This window comes from Lepidochelys kempii, chromosome 7 (genome assembly GCF_965140265.1).
Source record: "Lepidochelys kempii isolate rLepKem1 chromosome 7, rLepKem1.hap2, whole genome shotgun sequence".
In the NCBI taxonomy this organism is placed as follows: domain Eukaryota; kingdom Metazoa; phylum Chordata; order Testudines; family Cheloniidae; genus Lepidochelys; species Lepidochelys kempii.
The window spans coordinates 29130720-29156887 of NC_133262.1; the positions used below are offsets into that span (position 1 = coordinate 29130720).

General features: G+C 41.0%; 1 protein-coding gene across 2 annotated transcripts in view; it reads left to right on the top strand.

Annotated features, from left to right (window-relative positions):
* The window catches only part of FGD3 (FYVE, RhoGEF and PH domain containing 3), a 190253-nt gene that overhangs the window by 142745 nt on the left and 21340 nt on the right, over positions 1 to 26168 (top strand). For both annotated transcript variants that reach the window (XM_073351571.1, XM_073351572.1), the window contains exons 10-15: positions 6824 to 6970; positions 7300 to 7392; positions 8622 to 8701; positions 9114 to 9144; positions 9670 to 9771; positions 16875 to 16937. In XM_073351571.1, coding sequence (XP_073207672.1) covers positions 6824 to 6970; positions 7300 to 7392; positions 8622 to 8701; positions 9114 to 9144; positions 9670 to 9771; positions 16875 to 16937 — 516 coding nt within the window. The remainder of the gene's footprint in view (positions 1 to 6823; positions 6971 to 7299; positions 7393 to 8621; positions 8702 to 9113; positions 9145 to 9669; positions 9772 to 16874; positions 16938 to 26168) is intronic.

The following is a 26168-nucleotide window of genomic DNA, read 5'->3' on the forward strand; positions in this document are numbered from 1 at the left end:
GTCTTAACAAACATAGAAAGACATTCGTCACCCTTAAATTCCCAGGATTTTTCCGGCTTTAGGGACATGGCAAAAATGTAATTGGGAGTGTGCAACCCAGTCTCTTGCATGCATTCAAAATCATAAAAAATATACTTTTCTGATGATTCGGGCTTTCTAAGGCTACCCATAAAACAGAGGTGAACGTTTACATCTCCAACGATCAAACCCTGACACTGCTTACAGCGCCTCCCTTTACACCTGTGCCGCTTGTCCACGTACGCCTGACATTTATCGCACAAAGTTTTAGACAGGCATTCAACTTGGTTTTTTGACATGTCTGTCTAAACACTCTTTGGACAGATAATACAGTTTACAGCTAGGACACCTCCGCTGCACACCCACGTTGTCAGAGCATGTTGCGCTCAAGCAGAGGCGGCAACGATACCTGCAAGAATGGTCGTGACTGTACACTGTGTGGCAAAACTCACAGTAATTTTTTGCTCTGAACAACTTTTTCACATCCAAAACCCCATAGTAATGTTCATCGTGCAACAGGATAAAATAAGTCTTAGGGTACACGGGGCCCCCCGTTTTAAAAAAACCCCAGCCACCTTTCACCGCATACAACACCACCTGTATGTTAACTCCTAAATGCTGTTCAAACTTTGCCACGTCACTGAGCATAACCTTTTTTTGATCTGACCACCCCAGTTTCTCGTGCAACTTTCTCGCCTCTGCTAACAATTCCGCATCCGTAGGTTTATGACCGGCCATGACGGCCAAGAGCCCTCCCGCAAAACATAGATTGGTACCGGTGTAAGTCAGGTCTACTAAACATTGTCTCTTTTTATGAATAATCTGACTACTAAGGATAGAATTTAAAACTCTTTGAGCACCCCACCCCTATTTTTTACAACTGTCACAACGAGGCACAACGTACCATCGAGATGCAATTCTCTATTGCTCTGAAGCAGCTTTGAGGTCTGATTTAAGAAATCCTCAGCGGATAGCTCATCCCTAGTTCTTCTGACCGAAAACAAAGGATTAGTTAAACGACGGCTCTCTAAACGTAACTGTACGTAATCATCAGGGCCTACCCTACCATTAACGTCATCAAGAATTAGCTGTATCCCTCTGTGTATGGCTTCAACAGCCTGTTGAGCTGAATTTATTTGCTCAAGATGGACAAAATGAAACTCCTCACAATACACCGATCCCCCAAATCTAGGTAATTTACGTTGCCAACTTCTCACTCTCTCCATATACACCTCTGCATTTTCAGGGTTACTTGGGGGTTCCTCTACGGAACCATCAATGGCATCTTCTACATCAGATACTAATTGAGAGTCAGACTCTGAGACGCCCCCTTGAGGGTCATTGGGAGTAGATGGGACCCCATCTAGAGAGCCCTCTGGGGAATTTTCTAAACCAGAGTCTGATTTTGCGTCCCCATTTTGAGGGGAGTTTGAGACATGCCAGTTTGAGAGCCTCTGGTAGGGGGCATCTCTTTTTGTTTTTTTTCCCTCATTACCTCTTTAGCCCTTTTTAAAATTTTTACAGCGACCCTGGCCTGGAATTTTTTGGCAGCCATCTGTTTATCCCCCAAGCGCCATCCGCCCTTTTGTTTACACATGAGCTGATGTGCACCCTTGAGGGTACCTCTTTCCACACCTAGTCATGCCTGATCAGAGCCACCCTTTCCAGCTCCCCTTTCTTTTAGGCCCCCTGAGGATTCAGCGTCCATCAGTTTTCTGAACACAGCGTCGTATTTTTTCCAAATCTTTTTAGAATGCCGTAGTTTTAGACCCCCCGAGGATACAGCGTCCATCAGTTTTCTGAATGAAGCATCAAACTCTTCCCAAATACTAGAATATGGGGGATCTGTGACAAGCTTATGGTTTTGGGAGAATGGCTTGTCAGTCCTTAGTTTTTTATTCACAACCCCTAGAGCGCCTGCTCTGGGTTTGTGAAAGTGTGTGTTTCTGCACACATTCAGAGCCCCTAGAGTGCCTACTCCGGGTTTGTGAATGTGGACGTTTTCGCTCACAGTTTTCTCAGGGCTTGGTGCGGCGGTGGCCACTGAGGAACTGGAGTTGTGTTTGCATGGTTGCAATACCTTGGCATTGCAGGTGTTTTCAATCCTTGGTTTTTTATTCACAACCCCTAGAGCGCCTGCTCCGGGTTTGTGAATGTGGGCGTTTTTGCTCACAGTTTTCTCAGGGCTTGGCGTGGCGGTGGACGCTGAGGAACTGGAGTTGTGTTTGCATGGATGTTTTTTACCAGAGTGTTTTGTTTTGTCTTTGGGTTTGACGTAAATGAGGTTTGGACTGGGCTGATGCTTCATCTGCACTCTTGTGCTGTTTTGCGTTGTTAAAGGTCTCAAAGCAGATTCCTGGTTCTTTGGTGGTTCTCGGGGAGGGGTCCTTGTAGCTCCCACTACAGCCTTGTCAGAAGGGCTGCATATGCCTGATTGGGGCAGGGCGGGAAAAAAAAGCATTTTACAAAAACGTAACTTTGCCAGCTTTCTCACCCACACCTATGTATGTACTTAAAATACAAAACCTCATAAATTAACCAGACTAATAAGCAAAATATATTTACCCGGCTTCATCCATCCATCTGTCACTGATACTTGTGAATTTTTCTTTTCAGTTGTCTCTTTCCTTTTTCTTTTGAGCATTTTTACCCGCTCATGTTTTGACCGTGCTGTAAAGCAAACAACATTCTAATAAAACACATGAAACTGTCTAGTAAACTTTAAAATAAAATAAAAAATATCCATTAGGGTGTTTTTTCTATTTAAAAAAGTCATAGCTTTAAAACAAAATAATCCATTTCAGGCTGTACAACAAACACAGGTTTTGAGTTTATTTCTACCACTTTGAAAACAACCCCCACAAATATTTTTTTTAAAAAATACATCTCATTTTGCAAAGTAAAAACCCTGTTAATTGGAAACACACCATCACCATCAGTTTGTAGACATATACTTTTTAAAAACCACCTATGTTTTACACACACACAACAAAATACTTTTCAATAAACCCACATGCTTTTAAAAAGACCCCTGGTTGTTCTGTCCCCAGCCCGGCCTCAGCCATGTGTGCTTGGGGTCTTTGGGGTAAAAAAACAAGCCAAAATGTTAGTTCGTATTAGCTCCCAAATCCCTATTCAACCTATGTAATACCTGAAGTTATTAAGCACAACTACAGTTAAAAATGGTTTTTACCTTTGCCTGGTGATGAAGTGCAACTTAAAGTTACTGGCTCCATGCTAAACAGATCACACTGCAATAAAGATATGCACCATTATTTACTAAGACAGCATGGCCAAAGAATGGCATTATATATATATATATATTCAGAGTTAAAAAAAAAAACAGGGAACATACCTCCACTTGCAGTCCAGCAGCAATTCAAGAGAGTTTCTGTTGAAAGAGACAGTCTCCAAGCTACCTGAGGTTTTTTTTTTTTTTACACCATCCTAACTCTTTTGTTTCAAAATAGTTAGCAGGTTGATTGGATCACCCCTCCCTAGCATTCCCTTTTGTGATTGAGGATGGGGAATAAGTTTTCTGCACAATTGGGCTGCTTTTCTTTTTTTCTTTTTTAAGTTCAAATACTTCTTTGTTTTTTTCCCCCCTGTAGGGCCTTCTTACAGTAACCATTTCATGTGAGGGGCCCTTTGCAGATATCAATGAATGTCTTGGGGCTTGTTTTTGTTTTTAAAAACATGTTTCTTTCATGCTTAAAGTTTGGTGGGGCAGGGGTGCTTTCTAGAAAAAGTGACCCGTGGCCTTCAACCAACTCTTGGGCCATATTTAAACTGGCCTATAGTGTTCCACCAACTCCAGGGGTTATATTTAAACTGTCCAATAGCATCTGCGAACTCCTGAGGTTTTATTTCATTTCATATTAATCAGAACTCACCATCCTCACCCACCCACCTCCCTTACTATGGGTGCACCCCCATTCAAAATTAACCCTATGACAACAAGGGTGAGTAATCACAGCCACCCTGACTATTCAGTGAGGAGGGGGCGGGGGAGTGGTTAAACCCGTTCAGTTCAACAGAATAAGTCAGCTCTATTGTACTCAACCACATGTCTGAACCATCCCTGTTTGTTTTATTGTTTTTCCCCTTCCCACAACATACATTTCAGCTTTTTTTTTTTTTGCTGTAAATGGGTCTCTCTTACACAAAAGACACAAGAGCTAGGTTCTCACAAACATTTTTTTTTTATTTAAAAGACATACAGCTCCTTGAAAACAAACCAAGATGCTCCATTAAAAAAAGAAAATGAAAAAAAACTTTAAGCTACCTTAAGGGCCAGAGACCTTTTAACAGAAATACAGATAATCACAAAGCCCTTTTCAATAGATTTTTTTTTAAATTTACAGCTACCAAGTTTTATATCGCATGTTTGGCCCCTCACCATTTTCTAACTTAATCCTTTTAGATTTCTTACAAATAGCCTTTTTCTTAAGCAGGGTTCTGTAACTTTTTGTGCGGACCAGACGGTCAATATAACGCTCTAAGCAGGCATCTTCCAGTTTGGTCATTTTCTTTAAAACATGGTCAGGGTCTCCACTGAATTGCACAGCATTTATCAAGGTCACCCCTTGTGCTAAATGTTCTTGGGTTAGGCACAGACATTGCATAGCATAACCTATGGCAATAATAGTGTTTAATAAGCTTTCCAAGCACAGCTCAGCACACAGGCCCCGGAGCTTGCAGTTTATATCCACTGAAGTCCAAGTCACACAGTCATGGTGCCGCTGGCCTGGTGCATCTATGACACAGCCCTCACAGTCTTCAAAAAGCTTTTCCCTAAGACAGTGATTAAGAACAGAATAAACAGCAACACGTACAATAGTCTGCATGACTTTTTTACGCTCACGACGTGGCACTGGCTCAGTCAGTTCCATGGCAAGCCTCCTCCTAAACTCCTCATAGCCGTCATCCTCGGAGTCCTCTTCAACATTTTGTGTCGGCGTTGAGCAAAACAAGGTGGGCCCGGTTCATCTTCGCTGCTTGGCGCAATGCTGTCCAGGGTCTCCGGGTCCTCTAGAAAGGCATCGTCGAACTGTCGAGAGATTTTTTTTTTTTAGAAAAGAAACAGCGCAAGCACCCCCCTGCTTGGTTTTTGATTTACACAATCCCTGGTTCCTAGCCCCGTTACACCCCCAACCTCGACCGTCACCTCTTACGCATTCATTTACCTGAGCGTTGTCTCTTCCGTTCATCTTGTCCACTAATGACTTCCCCGAGCTGCGATCACCTTCCACCTCTCGGGGGGTGGACAACAAGAGGCCATCACGCTCATCGCGATGCCTCACAAGCAGCTGGGTTTCAGGGTCAGACTCCGGTGTGTCCATCAACGGCTGGGCTAAAGGGTCCTCCTCGGAACTCTCGCTGATGTAGCGCTTTCTCCATACAAGTCCAAAGGTCCTCAGGGCTAAAACAAAGTCCGAAGTTCTCACGGGGGTGGTGAAGGAGTCCATGTTTCCACGATTTGTAAAAGACAGCCTCTTCCGCCCGACGCTGGGACTTATGGGGTGATGGAGCTGCATTCTGATTGGCAGAGGGGTCACACGCCCCTCTCCTGGGCGGTTCACCCCATCCCGAATGTGCCCTATTTTGGTCAAATCTGGTCTCCGGGCGGCCTGATTGGTAGAGGTCAGTGGGAGGAGTCGTTAGAGGGGTCACACGCTAATGGTTTCCAGTCGGGTCACCCCACCCCGGAACTCATCCTGATTGGTCAAATCTTCTCTTGGGGAGGTCCTACGGGGCGAAACCCCTCTTGATTGGTAGAGGGTTGGGGGTGGAGTCGTTAGAGGGGTCACAAGACCCACTTCCGTAGAGGACACGCCGCCCCGGAACTCACCCTGATTGGTCAAATCTCCTCTTGAGGGGAAGTCCTACAGGGACAAAACCTCTCCTGATTGGTAGAGGGCAGTGGGAGGAGTTGTTAGAGGGGTCACATGACATACCTTGCTTCCGGTCACGTGGCAGCCTTGACCCTGGAATTAATACCCCAGATGGGGGCAGGACTTCCGGTCAAGGGGCGGTGTCAAGGGGCGGGGTTAGGGTTTGATTGACGGTAAGGCCCGTATACTACTGCCATAAACTCAGGTACTAGAACCTTGCAACTAGAATTACTTGCAGAGTAATTATGTGCATGGTGCTGGCAGTTGGATCTCGTTAGCACGGATGAGAATACAAGAGAGGCTGGAGTATTGATCTGAGACTGAGGGCTGGAATACAAGAGATTATGCATGGAAACACAGAAATCGCCAAACTTTGGGAGAAAGCTTTGGCTGAGATTTATATTGTGTTGCTGTTGGGTTACCATTAAAGCCAAACTCCAAGGAAGAGTTACGTGTAAACTACACTCAGTGTGTGTGAGCTCTGTTTGGAGCAGGGTAGGAACTCTAGCTGTTCACAGTGTGCTACTGGCTCATTCATTGGCTATACTGGACTTAACCTCATTGCTTTCATTGATATGTGTTTAATGTATGGATATGAAAGATGTGTGTTTAATGGATAGGAAAGATCCAAAACCATCCAGATAATTTCAAGCAGACTGACCAAAACATGCAGTTGTTCTATTTCAAGCAAAGAGTGAGACAAAAGTGACCACAGTAGAGAAGTGAAACTGTTGAAGGGTAGGGAACTGCAATATATTTTTGAGGCAGATCTTTCACCCTCCTCCATAATATATTTGTTTCCAGGCTTATTTGGGTCATACTCACAAAAAATGGTATTTTGGGTAACAGACAAGTGAAGTAACTTTAAAAAAAATCGCTGCTTGGATAGACATTATGTTCTGCGCTTACAGGAAAAGATGCACAAGCTGTTAGAAGTATATGAGCGACTTGGGGGTGAAGAGGACATTGTTAACCCCGCCAATGAACTCATTAAAGAAGGCCATATCCAGAAACTCTCAGCTAAGAACGGCACAGCTCAGGATAGGTACTTGTATCTGGTGAGTTTCTTGCCAATTTTTTCACACTCATATATTCAGTGTTACTGCTATGAAACATTCTCTTCTTTCCTCTCTCTGATCACAGTCCAAAATGCAATGGCCTACTCTGCCCAGATGCCCCTCTCTTCTCCTTAGACTTTTCTTTCCTTTGATTTGTGGTTAACTCTCTGAAACATGTTGTGTAAAAATGAACTATATTAGATTATTTACAATAGCGGCGTTTTGTTATGAGACACCAGAGCCTGGACCCTGAGTCATGATGCTTTGCAATCAAAATGTGGATCCCTTCCTACCTGTATTATCTAGTACATATCTTTTCTCCACTACAGTTTAACAGCATGGTGTTATACTGTGTGCCAAAACTGAGGCTGATAGGCCAGAAGTTCAGTGTTCGAGAAAAGATGGACATTGCAGGCTTGCAGGTTGGTATCTACTTTTTGTGCTTAATCACAGTTCTTCTCTATAGCCAAAAGGGCAGTGATGCATTGGCTTTGAGGCTGATGCCAGTTTGTGGCTGGAAGTTGATAATACTCCTGACTATAAGGCAGCTAGACTTCATCACAGAATTATCTGCCTGTGCTAGTCCATTAGCTAATTCTGTCACCCTGGGGAGCTGGAATGTCAGTAACAGTGCCACTCCGATTAAGTTGATGGTGTCACAGCAGTCAGCTTTTTCACTCTTCAGCTTGGGGTTTGGTTTGGAAATGAGCTCAAAACTTCGAGGCCTAAGGGCTGGTAGAATGTTGTCAGGAAGCCAAAATTAGTTCAGTATCCTCAAGAGATGTACCAATAAACACTGGTGTCCATGGACTGGTTCAGACATCTGTGAGCTAATGCACTAGTTTCCTACACTCCTGTCAGATGTACTATGGAATTGAACACTCAGGTATATTTCCTCTGTTATCTCATAAATAGAAATATTGTGCTGCATATTTTCTATGCTGACCTCTTGACATACTTCATCAAGTGGTCAAAAGTTCTGAGTGTGAGATTTGCATACAGTAGAATTGCCAATAACTGTGGCTAGTATAAAGTGGGAACATGGGCATCTCTCTCAATTATACATCATTGTAAAATGTGGGCTACGACTCCTTTAGCAGCTCATTACACATACCTAAATTGGAAACTCTTTCTCAGATGTATGACTTTGAGCATAGGTAGGTAAGTAAGGTCCCCTCCTGCACAGATTGCTGTGGGATGAATGGGAAGGGGCAAGGAATATGCGAAATCTTGACTGCACCCAACTTACAATTTAAAATTTTTGAGTAGGGTGACCAGATTTCCCGATTTTATAGGGACAGTTCCGATTTTTGGGTCTTTTTCTTATGTAGGCTCCTATTACCTCCCACCCCCGTCCCGATTTTTCACATTTGCTGTCTGGTCACCCTTTGTTTGAGGTATGGGACCAGATCCTGTCCTGTGTTTGTACTGCGCCTCACACAATGGGGTCTGGTTCCATGATTCTGTCTCCTCTAGGCACTACTACAATACAGATAATATATAATAATAATGAAAAGAATCCCTTCATCATTTTAAGCTTTATGCTGTATTATTTTTGGTAGTCACCCCAGCTTGGATATTTAGAGGATTGAATGTAGTGTTTGGGAATAGTTATAATGAAGAATATAAACTATCAATTTGCTTTTTCCAGGTCCAGGAAATTGTCAAGCAAAATGTGACTCATACATTTTCGATAACTGGAAAAAAGAGATCCTTGGAACTCCAAGCTAGGTACAGTGTTTCCTCTGAATTCCAAAGTCTGGGAATAGAAACACTTTTTATTTCTGAGATAGGGACATGACTATGCTAGAATGACCTCGTTTCAGACCCTGAGATCAATAACAAACATGATTAATTATACTACAGGTAATTTTCTGCTGTTAAGTCAAAGCATATTAAAGTGCAACATTGATTTGCATTCATTATTAAACAAACAGCTTATAATGGGCTGGTAAATCGAATTCCAGCACCATGTCATGAATTTTGGTAATTATTATTTAAGGTCAACATTATGAATGTTTATAAGGTAGCTGGTGTACAAGTTAAAATTGTTTCTGGAAATAAAACTGTGAGAATATCAATATTTTGATTTACTGAAAATACTAAATGTGGAGCAAATGTGTCTTGTCTTTTATTTTTACAGGACAGAAGAGGAGAAGAGAGAATGGATTCAGGTTAATAAAAAAACATTGTTATACTGACGGAAATCCCCATGTATCCAGCTCATTTCATTGATAACATTCTCACATTTGGATTATGAACAAATGGAAGTTGTATGTAAGAAATAAGGCAGGGTGACCTGAAGGGCTTAGTATGGAGTAGGAAGTCCTGCATTCTAATCATGGCTCTGCCACTGACTTTGCTGTCTGTCTTTGTGTAATCCACTTTGTCTCTCTGCCACAGTCACCCCATCTCTAAAATGAGGACAGCAATCCCTAAGTGCAGTTAGGAGGAGAGGTCAGCTCCACCAGCCGCAAGAGAAGACCCTGGTTTCTGAGATTAGTTAGTACGTACCTTGCAAGTGGAAGACTGATAGAAGACTAAAAATCTTGTAAGAACAAAGAATTGTGACAGATAGTTTATCCGCCTCTCAGTTTTCCACTAGAGCAAAGATTCTGCCAGTTTTCCTAAACCGGAATTTTTCCAGGACACGCTTTGTGACCCACACTTTTGTCTTCCCCTGGCTTTTTTTTTTTCAGGTAATTCAAGCAACAATTGAAAAACATAAACAGAACAGTGAAACATTTAGGGCTTTTAATAGCTCTTTTTCTCAAGAAGATGAGCATCTTCCAGACTCTTCGGTAAGCATGAATGAAAATTCTACCTGTCCTTATTTTTCCTAAGTATTTTCCAGACTTTTTCGTGAACTCATATACAGCTAACTTTCTTTTTTAACACTATCGTCCTGGTCTTGATTTTTATATTATATTGTTATGCAATGCAGACCCATTTTTCTGACTCTCAAATTTATGTCAGTCATTGTTATCTAGCCATGCAGGTATGGAATAAAATTACCCAGGGTAATTCAGTGCAGGGACCTATCAGTCATGTTTTCCAGACTAGTAGCTCACTTGGCATAACAGGTGTAATTCTTCAATGTTCTCCGTGGTTGGCTGTCTGGAATGAAGTTTATGCAACTGGGTGGTTTTGCACACTACTTTTTTGAGAGATGCTTTTTGTTGGGAGTTTCTTCCCAGCTGCATACCTCTTACAGAATAGTCCTATGGAAATGAATAGAAAAAGATAACTTTTGCAGAGGTTTTTAATGGTACCATCTTAAAAAATGTAATAGAGAATGATATGTAGATCCTAGCAATAGAGTTCTACACGATTGTTCAAAAACACCTGTAGAGAGCCACCTTTATTAAATTCTGTACATTTTAAGAGCAGTGTCTATATTAATTTTTAAAAGGGTTCATCACTTTAAAATTCTGCAGGACTTTTCCATAAGGGATGTGGTCTCTCTGGTACTTAGTTTCAGGCAGTCACTTGAAATTGATGATAAAGACCAAGGCCAGGGTCACTGGAAAAAAAAAACAATAGAAGGGGCCTCTGAGGAAGGGAAATGTCCATGTGTATTGCAATTAGAACTGACCCCTGGGGTCATGTGACCTGCCCTTAGGACTGGCAGATCTCAGAGCAGGGAGTCTAGGTTCTGTCCCTCCCAATTCCCTTGAAGTGCAGATCTGTTGGAGCCTCCTTTTTCAGGGACTCACCTTTCCTAGGTTGCCCTGATGCCCCTGAGGGGCACTCTGCAGAAGAGACGGTGCAGCTCCATGCAGCATTACTTCTGGGGGTAACTTCCCCAGAGCCTGAGTGAGGTATCTTATGTATGCATCTCATCCCAGCATGGCCCCTGGGCTGCAGGGAGAGGGCTACACAAGCTCCAGAGGTGGGTGGATGATGCAGTGGGAGTGAGTGAGCCCTCCGTTCCTTGAGGAACAGGGAGGATCCTTTTGCAGAGAGTTCCTTTCACGTGCAGTCAAGAGACACAAAGTAGCCCCAAATTATTCATCACTTAAGTAATACCCTATTTAAAATCAGAATTAACTCGGGGGAAAAACCTGAACCCCATAAGCTAATAAATAGGTTCCATGGGCTGCTTTCAAAGCAGAAGTGTTCAGACAGAGCATCCTCTTGTTAATGGCCAAATTAACTAGCAGACTTTCCCTATCCTCATAGGACTGACTGTCTGATTTCTTCATAATTATACCTTGCTTCTTAACCTCCAGTTTACTTTGAGACTGTGAACACGAGGTAGCCAAGTGCTCACACACTAGTAGTTCGTAAAAAGACAAGCAGGGAATAAAGGATTAATTTCTCCGCTGTGATGTGAATGCAATATACACGTTAATTTCCTCTGTACCAGGTTGCTCATCTGTATTTTCAGAAGAGTAAATTATCAGTATGATTGACTTTGAGATTTGATGTCAAGCCGAATGTGCAATAAATTGCTATCAGTAAAAAAGAGCTGAAATTGATACTGTAAATATGGAAAACTGGACAAATACCAAGAGCAATCTCAGAGCAGCAATTTTATCACATTGTAGGTATATCAAGTAAGTTTGCCATCATCATGAGATATTAGACAGATCAGGACACATTAGAGTGAAAAATAGATGATGTATTCTCCTCACTTTCTCTTGTATGACAAGAATGACTGCATTCTGACTGGCTATAATTTACGTTTATATTGGCTCCTACAAATGATGTGACTTCTGTTGAGATCCATGTTCAGTGCAGTACATTGGAGCAAGTCGTTTGCTCATCTGTCAGGGCAGAATGGGCCCTGGATCTAGCAAGCTCAGGGGAAGATCTGAAGTATGTTGAGACTCTCCACACTATGCTCTTGGCATCCAGTATTTGTGCTGAATTGGCAGTCATTAGTGGCTGCTGCAAGGCACAAGAGTCAGTCTTTGGTGTAAATTTATAGATGACTCCTAACACTTTTGTTAACTGAATTCCCATAATCCTGTGGTTTGCAAAGGTCAACGATGTGACTCAAGTGTAGGTTTTTACTTACTATCATATACATTAGGCTGAACATTTCAGTTATGCAATAGGGATGCTGAGGAATAACTGAACTAGGACTGAATGCAGCTTCCACCAGAGCTTGTCAGTGCCCTTCAGTTGCCAGCTTGGAGGGCTTCTAAGGAGTGACTGAAGTGCTCCCAACCTGTATATCTAGTAAAGTGTCTAGCCCCTTCTACTTTCAGGAGAGAGAGACCAAGTTCAATCCTGAAGTTGGATCCCAGCATGGCAGTGCATTGAGTTCCCCACTGACTGTACTAGTATTTTTAAACTGAGGTTGAAAGACTTGATTATAAAATATATATTCTTTTTACTAATTTTAAAAATCAGGCCAATATGTCACCCTGAGTCTGTGATTGTGCACTGACAAGAATCTGTATGCTAGTGTTTCTGCAGATGCAAAAAGGCATTCACACGTTCAAATCAGACAGTGTGGGCATCAACCTCCAGGAGCTCCAAGTGCCTCTTTTCTACCACGAAAGAGATGAATGCACATTTTTGTGACCAAGAATTAGAAATTCTGAGTAGGACATAGCAAAACTCAGTCTATGGGTTGTTGGCATCCCTTTGCAGGATCTAGCCCCGACCAGGCCGGAGAGAATGTTGTGTGTAAGGAACTGTAGCTGTAGGTGTCACTGTTTCAAAACAGTTCTGAAAATTTGCATGTCTGCTCCAACTTCCTTCCCCTTCCCATTAACGAATCCTGACCACTGTATCAGAAAGGCAGGGGCATGGGTGGTTCTGGGAGGATTGTGGGGTAAGTAAATGGGCTCAGGGGGAGGGTGCTATTGTAACCTTGGCCTAGTTCTGCCGCCAGGCTTATAGGTATTGCTTACTTAGCAATTTCTGATATAAACTAAAAAAAAGGGCTCCAAACCTGAAAACCAGTTCCTGAGCCTCTCTCTTAACTGGGTATTGCCATTGATTTTAACACCCACTTGTGTCTCTTAGTATGTTTGCATAGCACCTAGCACAGTGGGGCCATGACCCCGGGCACTGCTGCAATACAAATAACAGAGTAATCATTAATTCACACCTTAAAAAAGATTTGTTGAGTGGGCAAAAATTGAGCCTGGTTATTGGCCGGTTGTTTTTCCTCCTCCCTATCAACCCAAGGATAAGAGCAGCATCAGTTTCGAAGGAGTCTCTTTTGAGTCACTTGAGATTCCATTGCAGCACCACTCCTTTAGATAGAGGATATACATGGGTTTTTTTCAGTCCCCATTTGCCATGGTTAAGGCTATGTAAATGTCTCCTTTTATTAAATACTATAAAAATGTTCCCAAGAAAAAATATTTTTCCCATTAATTCACAAAAGGCTAGTGACCCACAATGCGTGGACAGAACACAATAGTGGAAGTAAGCTAAGGAAGAGCCTTGGTTCCTCTTACGCTAAGAGGCTAAATTCCATACACGTGGGACTCCCGAGGTCTAGAAGCTGAATTCCAGCACTGGCTATGTACTGCAATTACTTAGTACCTTCTGGATCCTGTTAAAATAATGATTCTCTGGTGGAGTCATTTGGACAAATGAATGAAAAATTATCATCCCCATAGGACACATTTTACAAATGTTGAAAGTAACATTTAAAAAGTAACTTAAGGGCCATAACTAGGGATTCCAAATTGGCAGGAGTACATGTACATTTTCCAGTAGGAAGGGAGATAAAAATATTTTTCTCTGGAGAGAGAACATTTTTTCCATAGAGGCTTTTCTCCAGAGCAAATGTGAGATGCATGCTGCGATAGAATGTTAGAAGTTGCAGTTAAAATACTGATGGGGAACCTATGTGACCAGCAAATATCAGCTGCCAAACGACATTGTACCGGAAACTGCATGGATACTGTACCTAGCTCCAAGGGGATTTAGGACTTAGTGTATTAATGTTGGTAAAGCTCTTTTGAGATCTTCTGTAGCTTAAAGCTAGAGAGTGCCTGTGGAAGGCATCAGTTTCTTAGTGTATGTTTTACATATACAAATTTTTGCTTGAGGCCACTGAAGTGCTTTAGGACAACTAAGATGATTTCCCCCCACCTGGAGGGCATTCTCCACATCTCTATCAAAGCTTAGATCCCTCCCACCCCACGATATATATACTCTCTCAAGGCCTTGTGTCACAGGCTTCATCCTCCTTGCCATCAAGGATTAACTGAGACTCATCAGTGCGGCACCTTAACTGATTTGATAGAGTTCCTGTAAGACCCGGTTTTGCTGCTTTCCCTTCTTGCAGTACTAAGTAAGTATGTTGTCTCCAAAGACAGTATTGTTGCCCGCTTTGCAGAAGACAGTGCAGCTGGTTGAGTACAGAGAGGTCCGCATACGTTGCATCGTCCTAAATAGGTGTAATCCCACTCTCAGCTCCTTTTGGGGTAGTGCTAATCTACCATTCTGGGTTTGCATTGATTTAAACCACATTTGTACGTATTTGGCTCCTATTTGCCTTACAGTGTTTTTTCTGTGCCGTTGTTCGATTGTGTTAGCATATAAAGGGTTACACCTAGACTTCAAATTTAGCAGCTCTTTCAGTGTTAGTATTTTAGTCCACTAGCTGAGTCAACAGTTCTACAGCACAAATTGTTTTTACAACAAAAATAAAAACTTACTGCTTCTAATTAAAGTTGGAAGATGTAGTGTAACTAACGGATTTCTCCGAGCCTATAGATTTGGTCCCAGATCTATTCATTATATTACATGTGTTAAAGTGGGTAATGCAGATGGCATATGGGTGTGATAAGTAGGGCACTTAATGATAAAGAGGGCCTAATCCTTAGAGGTGCAGAGCATCTTCAACTGCAGTTTAAGGTAACAACAGATACAGGTACTCTGCATCTCTCAGCATCAGGCCTGTGTTTATAGAAATGTAGAGCTGGAAAGGGACCTCAGTAGGTCATCTCTGGTCCGTCCATCCACCCACCCTGAAGTAGGAGTAGGTATACCTAGACAATCCTTGGCAGGTATTTGTCTAACCTGTTCTTAAATTTCCCATGATAGGGATTCCAGAGCCTCCCCTGGAAGCCTATTCCAGAGCTTAACTACGCTTATAGTTAGGTTTATTGTTTTGTTTTTGTCTTTTTCCATCTAATATCTAACCAAATCTCCTTTGCTACAAACTGGAGTATTATGGAGTGTTCCTACAAGTTATGTCCTTGGTGTTTTTGATTTGCTATTTTAGCTTAATTAAATAAACTGTGTACATATGTTCACATTCTTGGTCTGTCTTAACATGAATGAGTTATACAAACACTTAAATGGGTGAAATCTGTATCAAGGAGCTACACTTCCATCCTAGGGTTCTGATTGTGATGGGTTGGATCACAGAAAACCCCGTGGGGCTGCCAACTGATGTTCCGAGACTACCTCTGAGCCTGTTTTCCCTGCCAGCTTGGGACTCCAGAACCTTGCCTTGTTTGAGCCAGACACATTTGCCTGTTGCAAACACAGACCCAAGTCTGAACCACATCCCGTAAAAGCTGCAGGCTTAACTGAAAACAGCTTAAGAAGTGTTCCTGTCTCCAATACTCAGATGCCTAGCTCCCAGTGGGGTCCAAACCCCAAATAAATCCGTTTTACCCTGTATACAGTTTATACAGTTTAAACTCATAAATTTTTCTCCCTGTATAACACGGATAGAGAGATATGCACAGCTGTATACCCCCAGGTATTAATACATACTCTGGGTTAATTAATAAGTAAAAATTATTTTATTAAATACAAAAGGTAGGATTGAAGTGGTTCCAAGTAATAACAGACAGAACAAAGTGAATTACGAGGCAAAATAAAACAAAACGCGCAAGTCTAAACCTAATGCGGTAAGAAAATGATTACAGATTAAATCTCACCCTCAGAGATGTTCCAGTAAGTTTCTTTTACAAACTAGCCTCCTTCTAGTCTGGGTCCAGCAAACACCCCTGTGGTTACTGTCCTTTGTTCCAGTTTCTTTCAGGTATCCTTTTGGGGGTGGAGAGGCTATCTCTTGAGCCAGATGAAGACAAAATGGAGGGGTCTCCCAGGGGCTTAAATAGACTTTCTCTTGTGGGTGGAGACCCCCTCTTCTCTTCTCTTTGCAAAATCCAACTCCAAGATGGAGATTTGTAGTCACATGGGCAAGTCACATGTCCATGCATGACTCAGTGGCCAAGCCAGGCCACATTCCCAGGAAAGCTCAGATGTGGATTGGTGTCTCAACGTTCATTGTTAGCTTAAGTGTTTCTTGATTGGGCACTTAACTTGCAAATTCCTTTTGAAAGAAGTTGACCAAATGCCTTACTAAGGCTACTTAAAATCAACCAAGTACACAGCCAATATTCATAACTTTGAATACAAAAATGATACATGCATACAAATAGGATGAATATATTCAGTAAATCATAACCTTTACAGAGATATGTTACATGGTATATGTAGCATAAAACATATTCCAGTTATGTCATATATACATTCATAAGCATGTTTCCATAAAGCCTTATGGGGTGCAACGTCACACTGATGACTACACAAACTACTTTGCTTTTTTGGTTTCTATTATAAGAATCAATGTAGCTGTGAAATTGAAAATCTGCCCCTTTTTGTTTTATATGTGAAACCCAAAACTTTTCTTCTGTTTAAGGTGTCTGTATTAGGTATTTATTGTGTGCATGCACATTTCTGAATATGTAAACAGACCTTTGTAATTCAGTGCCGTCTGTAAAGTCACCCACTTTATTGCCAGCTGAATATTCCAGAGTAGTTGAATACATGTGCAATTACTTATATTCATAACCAGAACAAATGAGGGGTTAGAAGTATATTATTCCATGTTTTGATTTTAATGATTAACATAATTTAAGAGCAATCTCCACATTGAAATGTTCTTTGTGATTTACTTTTCCTTCAGATAGTAAGCACCAGCTCCGTAGAATCTATGCCAGGAGCAGATGGCATCAGTGCATCTGGAGGGGTAAGTAATTATGAGATTAACATTTTTGTTTAGGCAGACTTTTCTCAGTTTTTTTAGAACTCTGGTTATTTTCCCCATTCAGTGTTGTTATCCAGTCATTGACTGGTTTCAGGTGTATGTGTTTGCAATTGTATAATTGAACGTCAGCTCAGAAGTAGAATTTGAGAAATAATTAGTCTATAGTATGTTTCTCATTTATTTCTGCTGAGGGTGTTGGGTGGTGAAAAGGTTGGTTCTTTAACACCGTGAAAGATTGGATACTGTGCAAGCCAAATATTTTTCATAACAATTTCAACACAGTCCTCATAGCCCTGTGATGTCAGCTGTTGAGTCATTTCAGCACTCCTACTCTAAGAGGGTTTGTGCGCTCATTATCTTATATCTTTAGTACACTCTTCCCTCCCATCTAAGACAGCCTACCAGAATCCCAGGTCTTCAGGAAGGGTCTTAGATACTGCATGACCGCCTTCAACAGCAAGCGTCCTCGCCAAAAGTTATCCTAGTTTATTGTGGAACGGTCAGAAGTAGTCTTTAATAGCATTATTTGCCCAATGCATGGACTGTTGTCTCCAGGCAGCCTCACATTGTGCCCCCATCTCCTCCCATCCACTTGTGTAATAGTAGATACCTTAAGTGTCTTCGTTGTCCCTTTCTGGAAGCAGATGAGAGATGCTGCATGGCAGCTCTCCTCCTCCTTACCCCCATTTACTCCCTCTCACTAGTAGGTGGCCTTCTGTGGTCCAGCTACCACATATGTACAGAATCAGCCCAGAAATGCATTTAATAGGATGATTCCCCAAGTATCTTTGTTGGGATTGGCACATTGTTAGAGCTCTGCCCAGGAGACACATCCTATTTCAGAAACCAGTAAGCAGAGGGTTAACAGTTTTGTATAAGTCCGTGTGTTGACGTATAACACCAGATAAGGGAGTTGATATAGACAGTTATGATTCAATTAAGTTTTTAATTTAAGTGTACAATTCCTTACCTGTACCACTAACAGCATGTAATCTATTAAAAATGAAAGACTTTTTGAAAACTGGCATAGTTCTCATTATTTATGTTTGTTAATATTTTGCATTTCCCTGATAAACCGTGAAAATCACGTCACTTCTGTTTTTCTTTAAGTCAGTCATACATTCAGTGCTGCAATGTTTGGGTTGCAAATATTACAGAAAAATATTTGTTTTTAAAAAATTGTTTCAATTTCAATTTTTAAAAAATGGAAACATTTATCTGGGTCTCGTGTTTCATAAAATGTTTTAACTAGATCTAAATTTTGTTCAAAGTTAACTTGAGTCCAATTACTTTTAATACATATTTGTGTAACAATGGATTTGAATGGTATGTCTTGGTTTATTTAATAATCTTCCATAAAATTATATTTTAAAGAAAAATAACTTTTAAATACCCCTGAATTTAAATAACATATTTTAGTTGATTAAAAAATAATTCATTGTTCCTCAGGCTAATAAGACTTATGTTCCTCTGCCTACCTAACAATGATTGTTTTTCATTGTGCTATATTTTAACACAGTTGTGTGACGGAACAGTAACATCAGCGTGAACTGTGTTGCAGGTCACAGCCTTAAGTCGTATTTGATTTTAATTGTCACACCTATTAAGAACCATCCCAGTATTCGTGCAAGAGGAATTGCACTGATTCTACTTTAATCTTATTCATGTAAACCACTTGGTGGTAGTGGTGGTCAGCAAACTAGTATCTCCCTTCTATGTTTGGCTCAGCTTAATGAAGAAATATGAAGAAGAATAAGACTTATTTGAAGATTATTACGTGTTAGCATAGCCAGACAATAAAGAAATAATAGAAGAAATGCAACAAGTGTACAAACGCTGCATTATGGTAACTGCTTACAGCCAACATACAGTGCTCATTATACTTTTGTATACATAAATTCAAACCCAACCTACAGTTCCTAATATTCAGTATAAATGTCTTACACATACAGAAATTGGTATATGGTCAAGAATTCTGAGCCATGTAACTAAAAAAAAACCCTGCAATATTACAAAGTGTAAAACATACTATTTTTAATATGAGTTAACTCCATTTCACTTAATTCAACACATTTTCAAAGACTCATGCTGAAGGGGTGTGTGTGTGTTTGTGTGTATGTTGATGAACAGGTAGTTTTCACATGGAAAATATGTAACTCCATAAAATGGGTAAATGAGCTTGGAAATACCTCTGTTGTTCATGCACCTGTCTATGTGAGCACCTGATTATCAGTTTGAACTCTTGCATATAACAGGCATGTGCAATTTAGGTGCTTATATTTTAAATAGGGCTGTCAATTAATCACAGTTAACATGCAATTAACTCAAAACAATTAATCGCGATTAAAAAAATTAATCACAATTAATCGCAGTATAACTCTCATTGTTAAACAAGAGAATACCAATTGAAATTTATTAAATATTTTGGATGTTTTTCTACTTTTTCATATATATCTTCCATTCTGTGTTGTAATTGAAATCAAAGCGTATATTTTGATTCCAAATATTTGCACTGCAAAAATGATGAACAGAAGAAATAGTATTTTTCAACTCACCTCATACAAGTACTGTAGTGCAATCTCTTTGTCCTGAAAATGCAACTTACAAATGTAGATTTTTGTTGTTGTTACATAACTGCACTCAAAAACAAAACAATGTAAAACTTCAGAACCTACAAGTCCACTCAGTCCTACTTCTTGTTCAGCCAATCGCCAAGACAAACAAGTTTGTTTACATTTACAGGAGATAATGCTGTCCTGCTCTTATTTGCATGGCACTTTTGTAGCCAGCATTGCAGGGTATTTACATGCCAGATATGCCAAACATTCTTATGACCCTTCATGCTTCAGTCACCATTCCAGAGGTCATGCTTCCATGCTGATGGTGCTCATTAAAAAAATAATGGATTAATTAAATTTGTGACAGAATGCCTTGGGGGGAGAATTGTACATCCCCTGCTCTGTTTTACCTGCATTCTGCCATATAATTCATGTTACAGCAGTTTCGGATGATGACCCAGCACATGTTGTTCTTCGTTTTAAGAACACTTGCACTGCAGATTTAACAAAACGCAAAGAAGGTACCAATGTGAGATTTGTAAAGTTGGCTACAGCACTCGACCCGAGATTTAAGAATCTGAAGTGTCTTCCAAAATCTCAGAGGGACGAGGTGTGGAACATGCTTTTAGAAGTCTTAAAAGAGCAACACTCTGATGCAGAAACTACAGAACCCAAACCACAAAAAAAGAAAATCAACTTCTGCTGGTGCCATCTGACTCAGATAATGAAAATGAACATGCATTGGTCTACACTGCTTTGGATTGTTATTGAGCAGAACCCGTCATCAGCATGGACGCATGTCCTCTGGAATGATGGTTGAAGAATGAAGGGACATATGAATCTTTAGTGCATCTGGCATATAAATATCTTGCGACGCCAGCTACAACAGAGCCCTGAGAACACTTGTTCTCACTTTGTAAACAAGAAGCAGGCAGTATTATCTCCTGCAAATGTAAACAAACTTGTTTGTCTGAGTGATTGGCTGAACAAGAAGTAGGACTGAGTGGACTTGCAAGCTCTAAAATGGTACATTGTTTTATTTTTAATGCAATTTTTTTGTACATAATTCTGTATTTGTAAATTCAACTTTCATGATAAAGATTAGGTGAATTGAAAAATACAATTTCTTTTGTTTTTTTATAGTGCAAACACTTGTAATAAAAAACAAATATAAAGTGAGCACTGTACACTTTGTATTCTGTGTTGTAATTGAAATCAATATATTTGAAAATGTAGAAAACATCCAAAAATATTTAAATAAATGGCATTCTGTTATTGTTTAACAGTGTAATTAATCATGATTAATTTTTTTAATCGCTTGAAAGCCCTAATCTTAAATACTGGACTAGACATAAGATGAAAGAGAAAAATGAGGAAAAAAATAACAAGAAAACAATGAAATTATAAAAACAGACAATCCCCCAAACCCTTTTCATTCCTTAATGTTATGGTGAACTTTCTTGGCTTTCCTTCCTCCCTCTGAAGTGAAGGAGGCTATAACAGTTTGCTAACGATGCCTGGTTTTCTCATTTTTCCCTGGCCGAAGCGCTGATCTAGCAAACACTTATGCATATGCTTAGATTTAAGGCATGAGTAGTTCCAAAGTGTAGTCATTGAAATGCTCTTCCAATTTTTTGATCAAAATTCAAAACTTCAATGAAAAGTTTAACCGGAAATCAAAATTTTGAAAAATGTGAGATAACTGTAGAATAAAAGCAGATTAATGGTCAAAACTTCCCTGTTTGAGAAAGCAACTCTTAGGCCCTGATCCTGCAAAGAGTTCCACATGCAGTTAACTTTATCTGTAAGTAGTCTCACTAACCTCAATAGGATTAGTTGTATGAGGAAAGTTGAGCATTAATATTATTATTTTTTATTGTTTACTTGCAGTAAGATCAAAAGGCCTCAGGTGGGGTCAGGCCCTCTTTTTGGTAGGTCCTTTTTGAACATATATAATTAATTCAGTTGGTCAAACAAAAGAGACAGATGCTCAGCTGGTCAATGGAGCTATGACAGTTAGGATCTGATCTGGCCTCCAGAACACGTGCGTTATTCAAAGCACTCTCTTGACTTGCAAGGAACTCTCTTCAGGCGATGTGTAATTAGCAGTAGATGGAACCGCTTACTATGTGACCTATGCTCCTTTGAATGGGTAGACTGTCTTGTTTAATGTAATTCAGTGCTTAAAACAGAGATCTGAAAGCAAAGTCTCTTTGGTTCTGTCCCCATTACTGCCACTGAATAACTGTATGACATTAAGTCACTTGACATTTCTGTACCTCAGGTTTTCCATTTTAAATATGGACCTCAGAGGGGCATTCTGCAGCTTAATTAATGTTTGTCAAGTGTTTAGATCTTTGAATTAAAGACATTTTAACTTTTTGGGGTCTTTTTTGTTTGTTTATTAAAAATAATACAAAGTAAAGTTCTTGTCGTGGGCTCTAGGCCCCTTTGCCATACATTAAAATACAATCATAAAAAAAATCAGCTCACCCGAAACCCAGTCAATATCTCCCTAACCACAACCCCAGCCTTTATTTTACTCTTCTGTCCCTCACTATCCCCCACCTCCACTGTGGTAAATACATGGGCCTTGCAGTCATGAAGGTCACCTAATTCTTGCTATTTTAGATGAAGAGGAAAGTAGGTTTCAAAGCTGAGGTCTCTCATGGAAAATACCTTACTGGCAGCTTCCTCTCTTTTATGCTATGGAAATGCACATTATTATTATCATCTCATTTATTTGGGAGCTACCCAGTGCATTCCAAATCAATCAGCTGACTTCTCGCTAAAGAAAGCCAGTGTACAGTGAGGAATTTTAAGCAGTTGTTTCTCCTCACTGCAGTTGTTAGTATGTATCAACAGGAATGGATATTGTGCATCAGGTAGACATAGTGTTGGTCTTATACTATTCTTTAAGATTACCTTCCAGTAACTTAACTCACAAGGCCAAATTTTGCCCTCAGTTACACCCATGCAATCCTGTTAACAGCAATGAAGCTATGTGGGTATGTATGAGCACTAAAATCTTGTAGTGCAAATTCTAACAATATAAAACTTTTCAAAGTTTAATTAGCCAGTGATGAAGTGCTTTGCTGTAATGATTTAAGAAGGGTTCATTCCTCTACAGTTGAAAGGAAATGCAGTCTCCTAAACATTTAATTAGCATTAACACCAGAATTAAAGCTGTAAAACAAATCCATCAGAAATGAATGACTTTAGCCTGTAGAAATGCTGGGAAAAATGGATGCTCTTTAGACTCATGCTGATTAGGGAAAGTATTCCAAGTCTCCTTAATTGTATGCCTTACTTTGAGAAGGTCGATATAGTCTGAAATGAAACTCAGTGGTAGTGCGTCATCTAAGACATCTGTAAATGATTTAGTTGTGATAATGTCAGGTTAGCTGCAGCAAACTCTTTACAAGTGAAGTGCAGCACCACATTTGAGCTGTGTGTGTGAGAGGACATGGATCCGTAGGAACTCTCTCTGTTCTGGGCAGCTGTAAATGTGCACATAAAGAGAGCTCTAGTCATGTTCCTTGAATGAGCAAATCTGTGTCACTGCACTCCATAAAGTTTAACGCAAAACATCATCTGTCCCTATGTAAAGGTTTGCCCTTGCAGCAGGAAGGAAGCAAACAAAATCGAAAAGAACAAATTCATTTAAAACTGAGGGACTGGTTGCAGTCAGGGTCGTTCCTGTAGCACTGTTGACTGGCATTCTGCTTTCCATTGTCCCCAGAGAATATCAGAACAGAGGGTCAGTTAGAGGCGTTAGAAAACTTAGGAGTAGCAATGTAGTCAGCAATGTAGCAGCTTGGCCCCTTTGCATCACCCTGTCCTGCTCCAGGAAAAGGAGTAGGGCCTCGGAGGAGCAGGGTGAAGGGTGCAGTTAGGGCAAGTGAGGGGAACCAAGTGTGTGTGCTGGAGACATTCTGTGAGACCGAGAGATAGGTAAAGGCTAAGAAGAGCAGGAGAAAGCAAGAGGGCCCAGAGCAAAGGGAAAAAGGAAGAGGGACAGTGGCTGGTTGGGGAGGGGAGGTTGTGGCCTGGAGCATGTAAGAAGGTGATAGCAGATGGGACAGATAGTAAACAAGGTCACAAGGAAGATGATGCGGAAGTCAGCTGGTATAGCCACGAACTATATCATGTGATGTTGCTTTCTGACATGCAGATTTTCCTGTGGGATAAAAATATTAAATGTAGCAAATCTTCTTTCTAAAAAACAATGAGGAGTACTTGTGGCACCTTAGAGACTAACAAATTTATTTGGGCATAAGCTTTCATGGGCTAAAACCCACTTCATCAGATGCATGGAGTGGAAAATACAGTAGGAAAATATATATACATAGTACATGAAAAGGTGGGAGTTGCCTTACCAATTCTAACAAGACAATTCAATTAAAGTGGGCTATTATCAACAGGAGGAAAAATCAATTTTGTAGTGGTAATCAGGGTGGCCCATTTCAAACGGTTGACAAGAAGGTGTGAGTAACAGTAGGGGGAAATGAGCATAGGGAAATTAGTTTTTAGTTCTTGTAGTGACCCATCCACTCCCAGTCTTTATTCAGGCCTAATTTGATGGTGTCCAGTTTGCAAATTAATTCCAGTTCTGCAGTTTCTCATTGGAGTCTGTTTTTGAAGTTTTTTTGTTGAAGAATTGCCACTTTTAAGTCTGTTATTGAGTGTCCAGGGAGATTGAAGTGGTTTTTGAATGGTTTTTGAATGATCATAGAATCATAGAATCATAGAATATCAGGGTTGGAAGGGACCCCAGAAGGTCATCTAGTCCAACCCCCTGCTCGAAGCAGGACCAATTCCCAGTTAAATCATCCCAGCCAGGGCTTTGTCAAGCCTGACCTTAAAAACCTCTAAGGAAGGAGATTCTACCACCTCCCTAGGTAACGCATTCCAGTGTTTCACCACCCTCTTAGTGAAAAAGTTTTTCCTAATATCCAATCTAAACCTCCCCCACTGCAACTTGAGACCATTACTCCTCGTTCTGTCATCTGCTACCATTGAGAACAGTCTAGAGCCATCCTCTTTGGAACCCCCTTTCAGGTAGTTGAAAGCAGCTATCAAATCCCCCCTCATTCTTCTCTTCTGCAGGCTAAACAATCCCAGCTCCCTCAGCCTCTCCTCATAACTCATGTGTTCCAGTCCCCTAATCATTTTTGTTGCCCTTCGCTGGACTCTCTCCAATTTATCCACATCCTTCTTGAAGTGTGGGGCCCAAAACTGGACACAGTACTCCAGATGAGGCCTCACCAATGTCGAATAGAGGGGAACGATCACGTCCCTCGATCTGCTCGCTATGCCCCTACTTATACATCCCAAAATGCCATTGGCCTTCTTGGCAACAAGGGCACACTGCTGACTCATATCCAGCTTCTCGTCCACTGTCACCCCTAGGTCCTTTTCCGCAGAACTGCTGCCTAGCCATTCGGTCCCTAGTCTGTAGCTGTGCATTGGGTTCTTCCGTCCTAAGTGCAGGACCCTGCACTTATCCTTATTGAACCTCATCAGATTTCTTTTGGCCCAATCCTCCAATTTGTCTAGGTCCTTCTGTATCCTATCCCTCCCCTCCAGCGTATCTACCACTCCTCCCAGTTTAGTATCATCCGCAAATTTGCTGAGAGTGCAATCCACACCATCCTCCAGATCATTTATGAAGATATTGAACAAAACCGGCCCCAGGACCGACCCTTGGGGTACTCCACTTGATACCGGCTGCCAACTAGACATGGAGCCATTGATCACTACCCGTTGAGCCCGACAATCTAGCCAGCTTTCTACCCACCTTATAGTGCATTCATCCAGCCCATACTTCCTTAACTTGCTGACAAGAATACTGTGGGAGACCGTGTCAAAAGCTTTGCTAAAGTCAAGAAACAAGATATAATTCTTGACGTCTGATTTGTGTCCATTTATTCTTTTGCGTAGAGACTGTCCAGTTTGGCCAATGTACATGGCAGAAGGGCATTGCTGGCACATGATGGCATATATCACATTGGTAGATGTGCAGGTGAACGAGCCCCTGATGGTGTGGCTCATGTGGTTATATCGTATGATGATGTCCTTTGAATAGATATGTGGACAGAGTTGGCAATGGGGTTTGTTGCAAGGATAGGTTCCTGGGTTAGTGTTTTTGTCATGTGGTGTGTAGTTGCTGGTGAGTATTTGCTCCAGGAATTGCTACTGAGAAATGGAACACAGCTCCCTCCTTCGCCCCTTTGATTTTGCTGAGATTGAGTGCTCAGGGTTCAAACTGCTGGCTGCTCATGGCCTTTTCACAGGTTGCATTGAAATCAGTGAGAGTTACAAACATTCAGCGCATCTCAGAATCAAGTCTTAGAAATGGTTGCTTTAGTGGCTTTCACAGGGGCAGCTACAACATGTTGACTTACTAGAGAGACCTCACTCACTGGGTTGGCTTTCACTGTGCTGAGGAGAGAGGGTTCTTTAGAAGGCTACAGGCTTCCCTTCAGGCTGGTATCTCTAACATGGCAATGAGAGGGCCGCCACCTCTGATTTTATATACTGGCTCCCATCTCTGAATTCCCAAGCCTCTGGAATCCCTCTCCTCTTATGAAAGACTTCAGCTTTCTGAAGATGCAATTATTTGGGTAGATGGCTCTCTCACATAAGTCTTGTG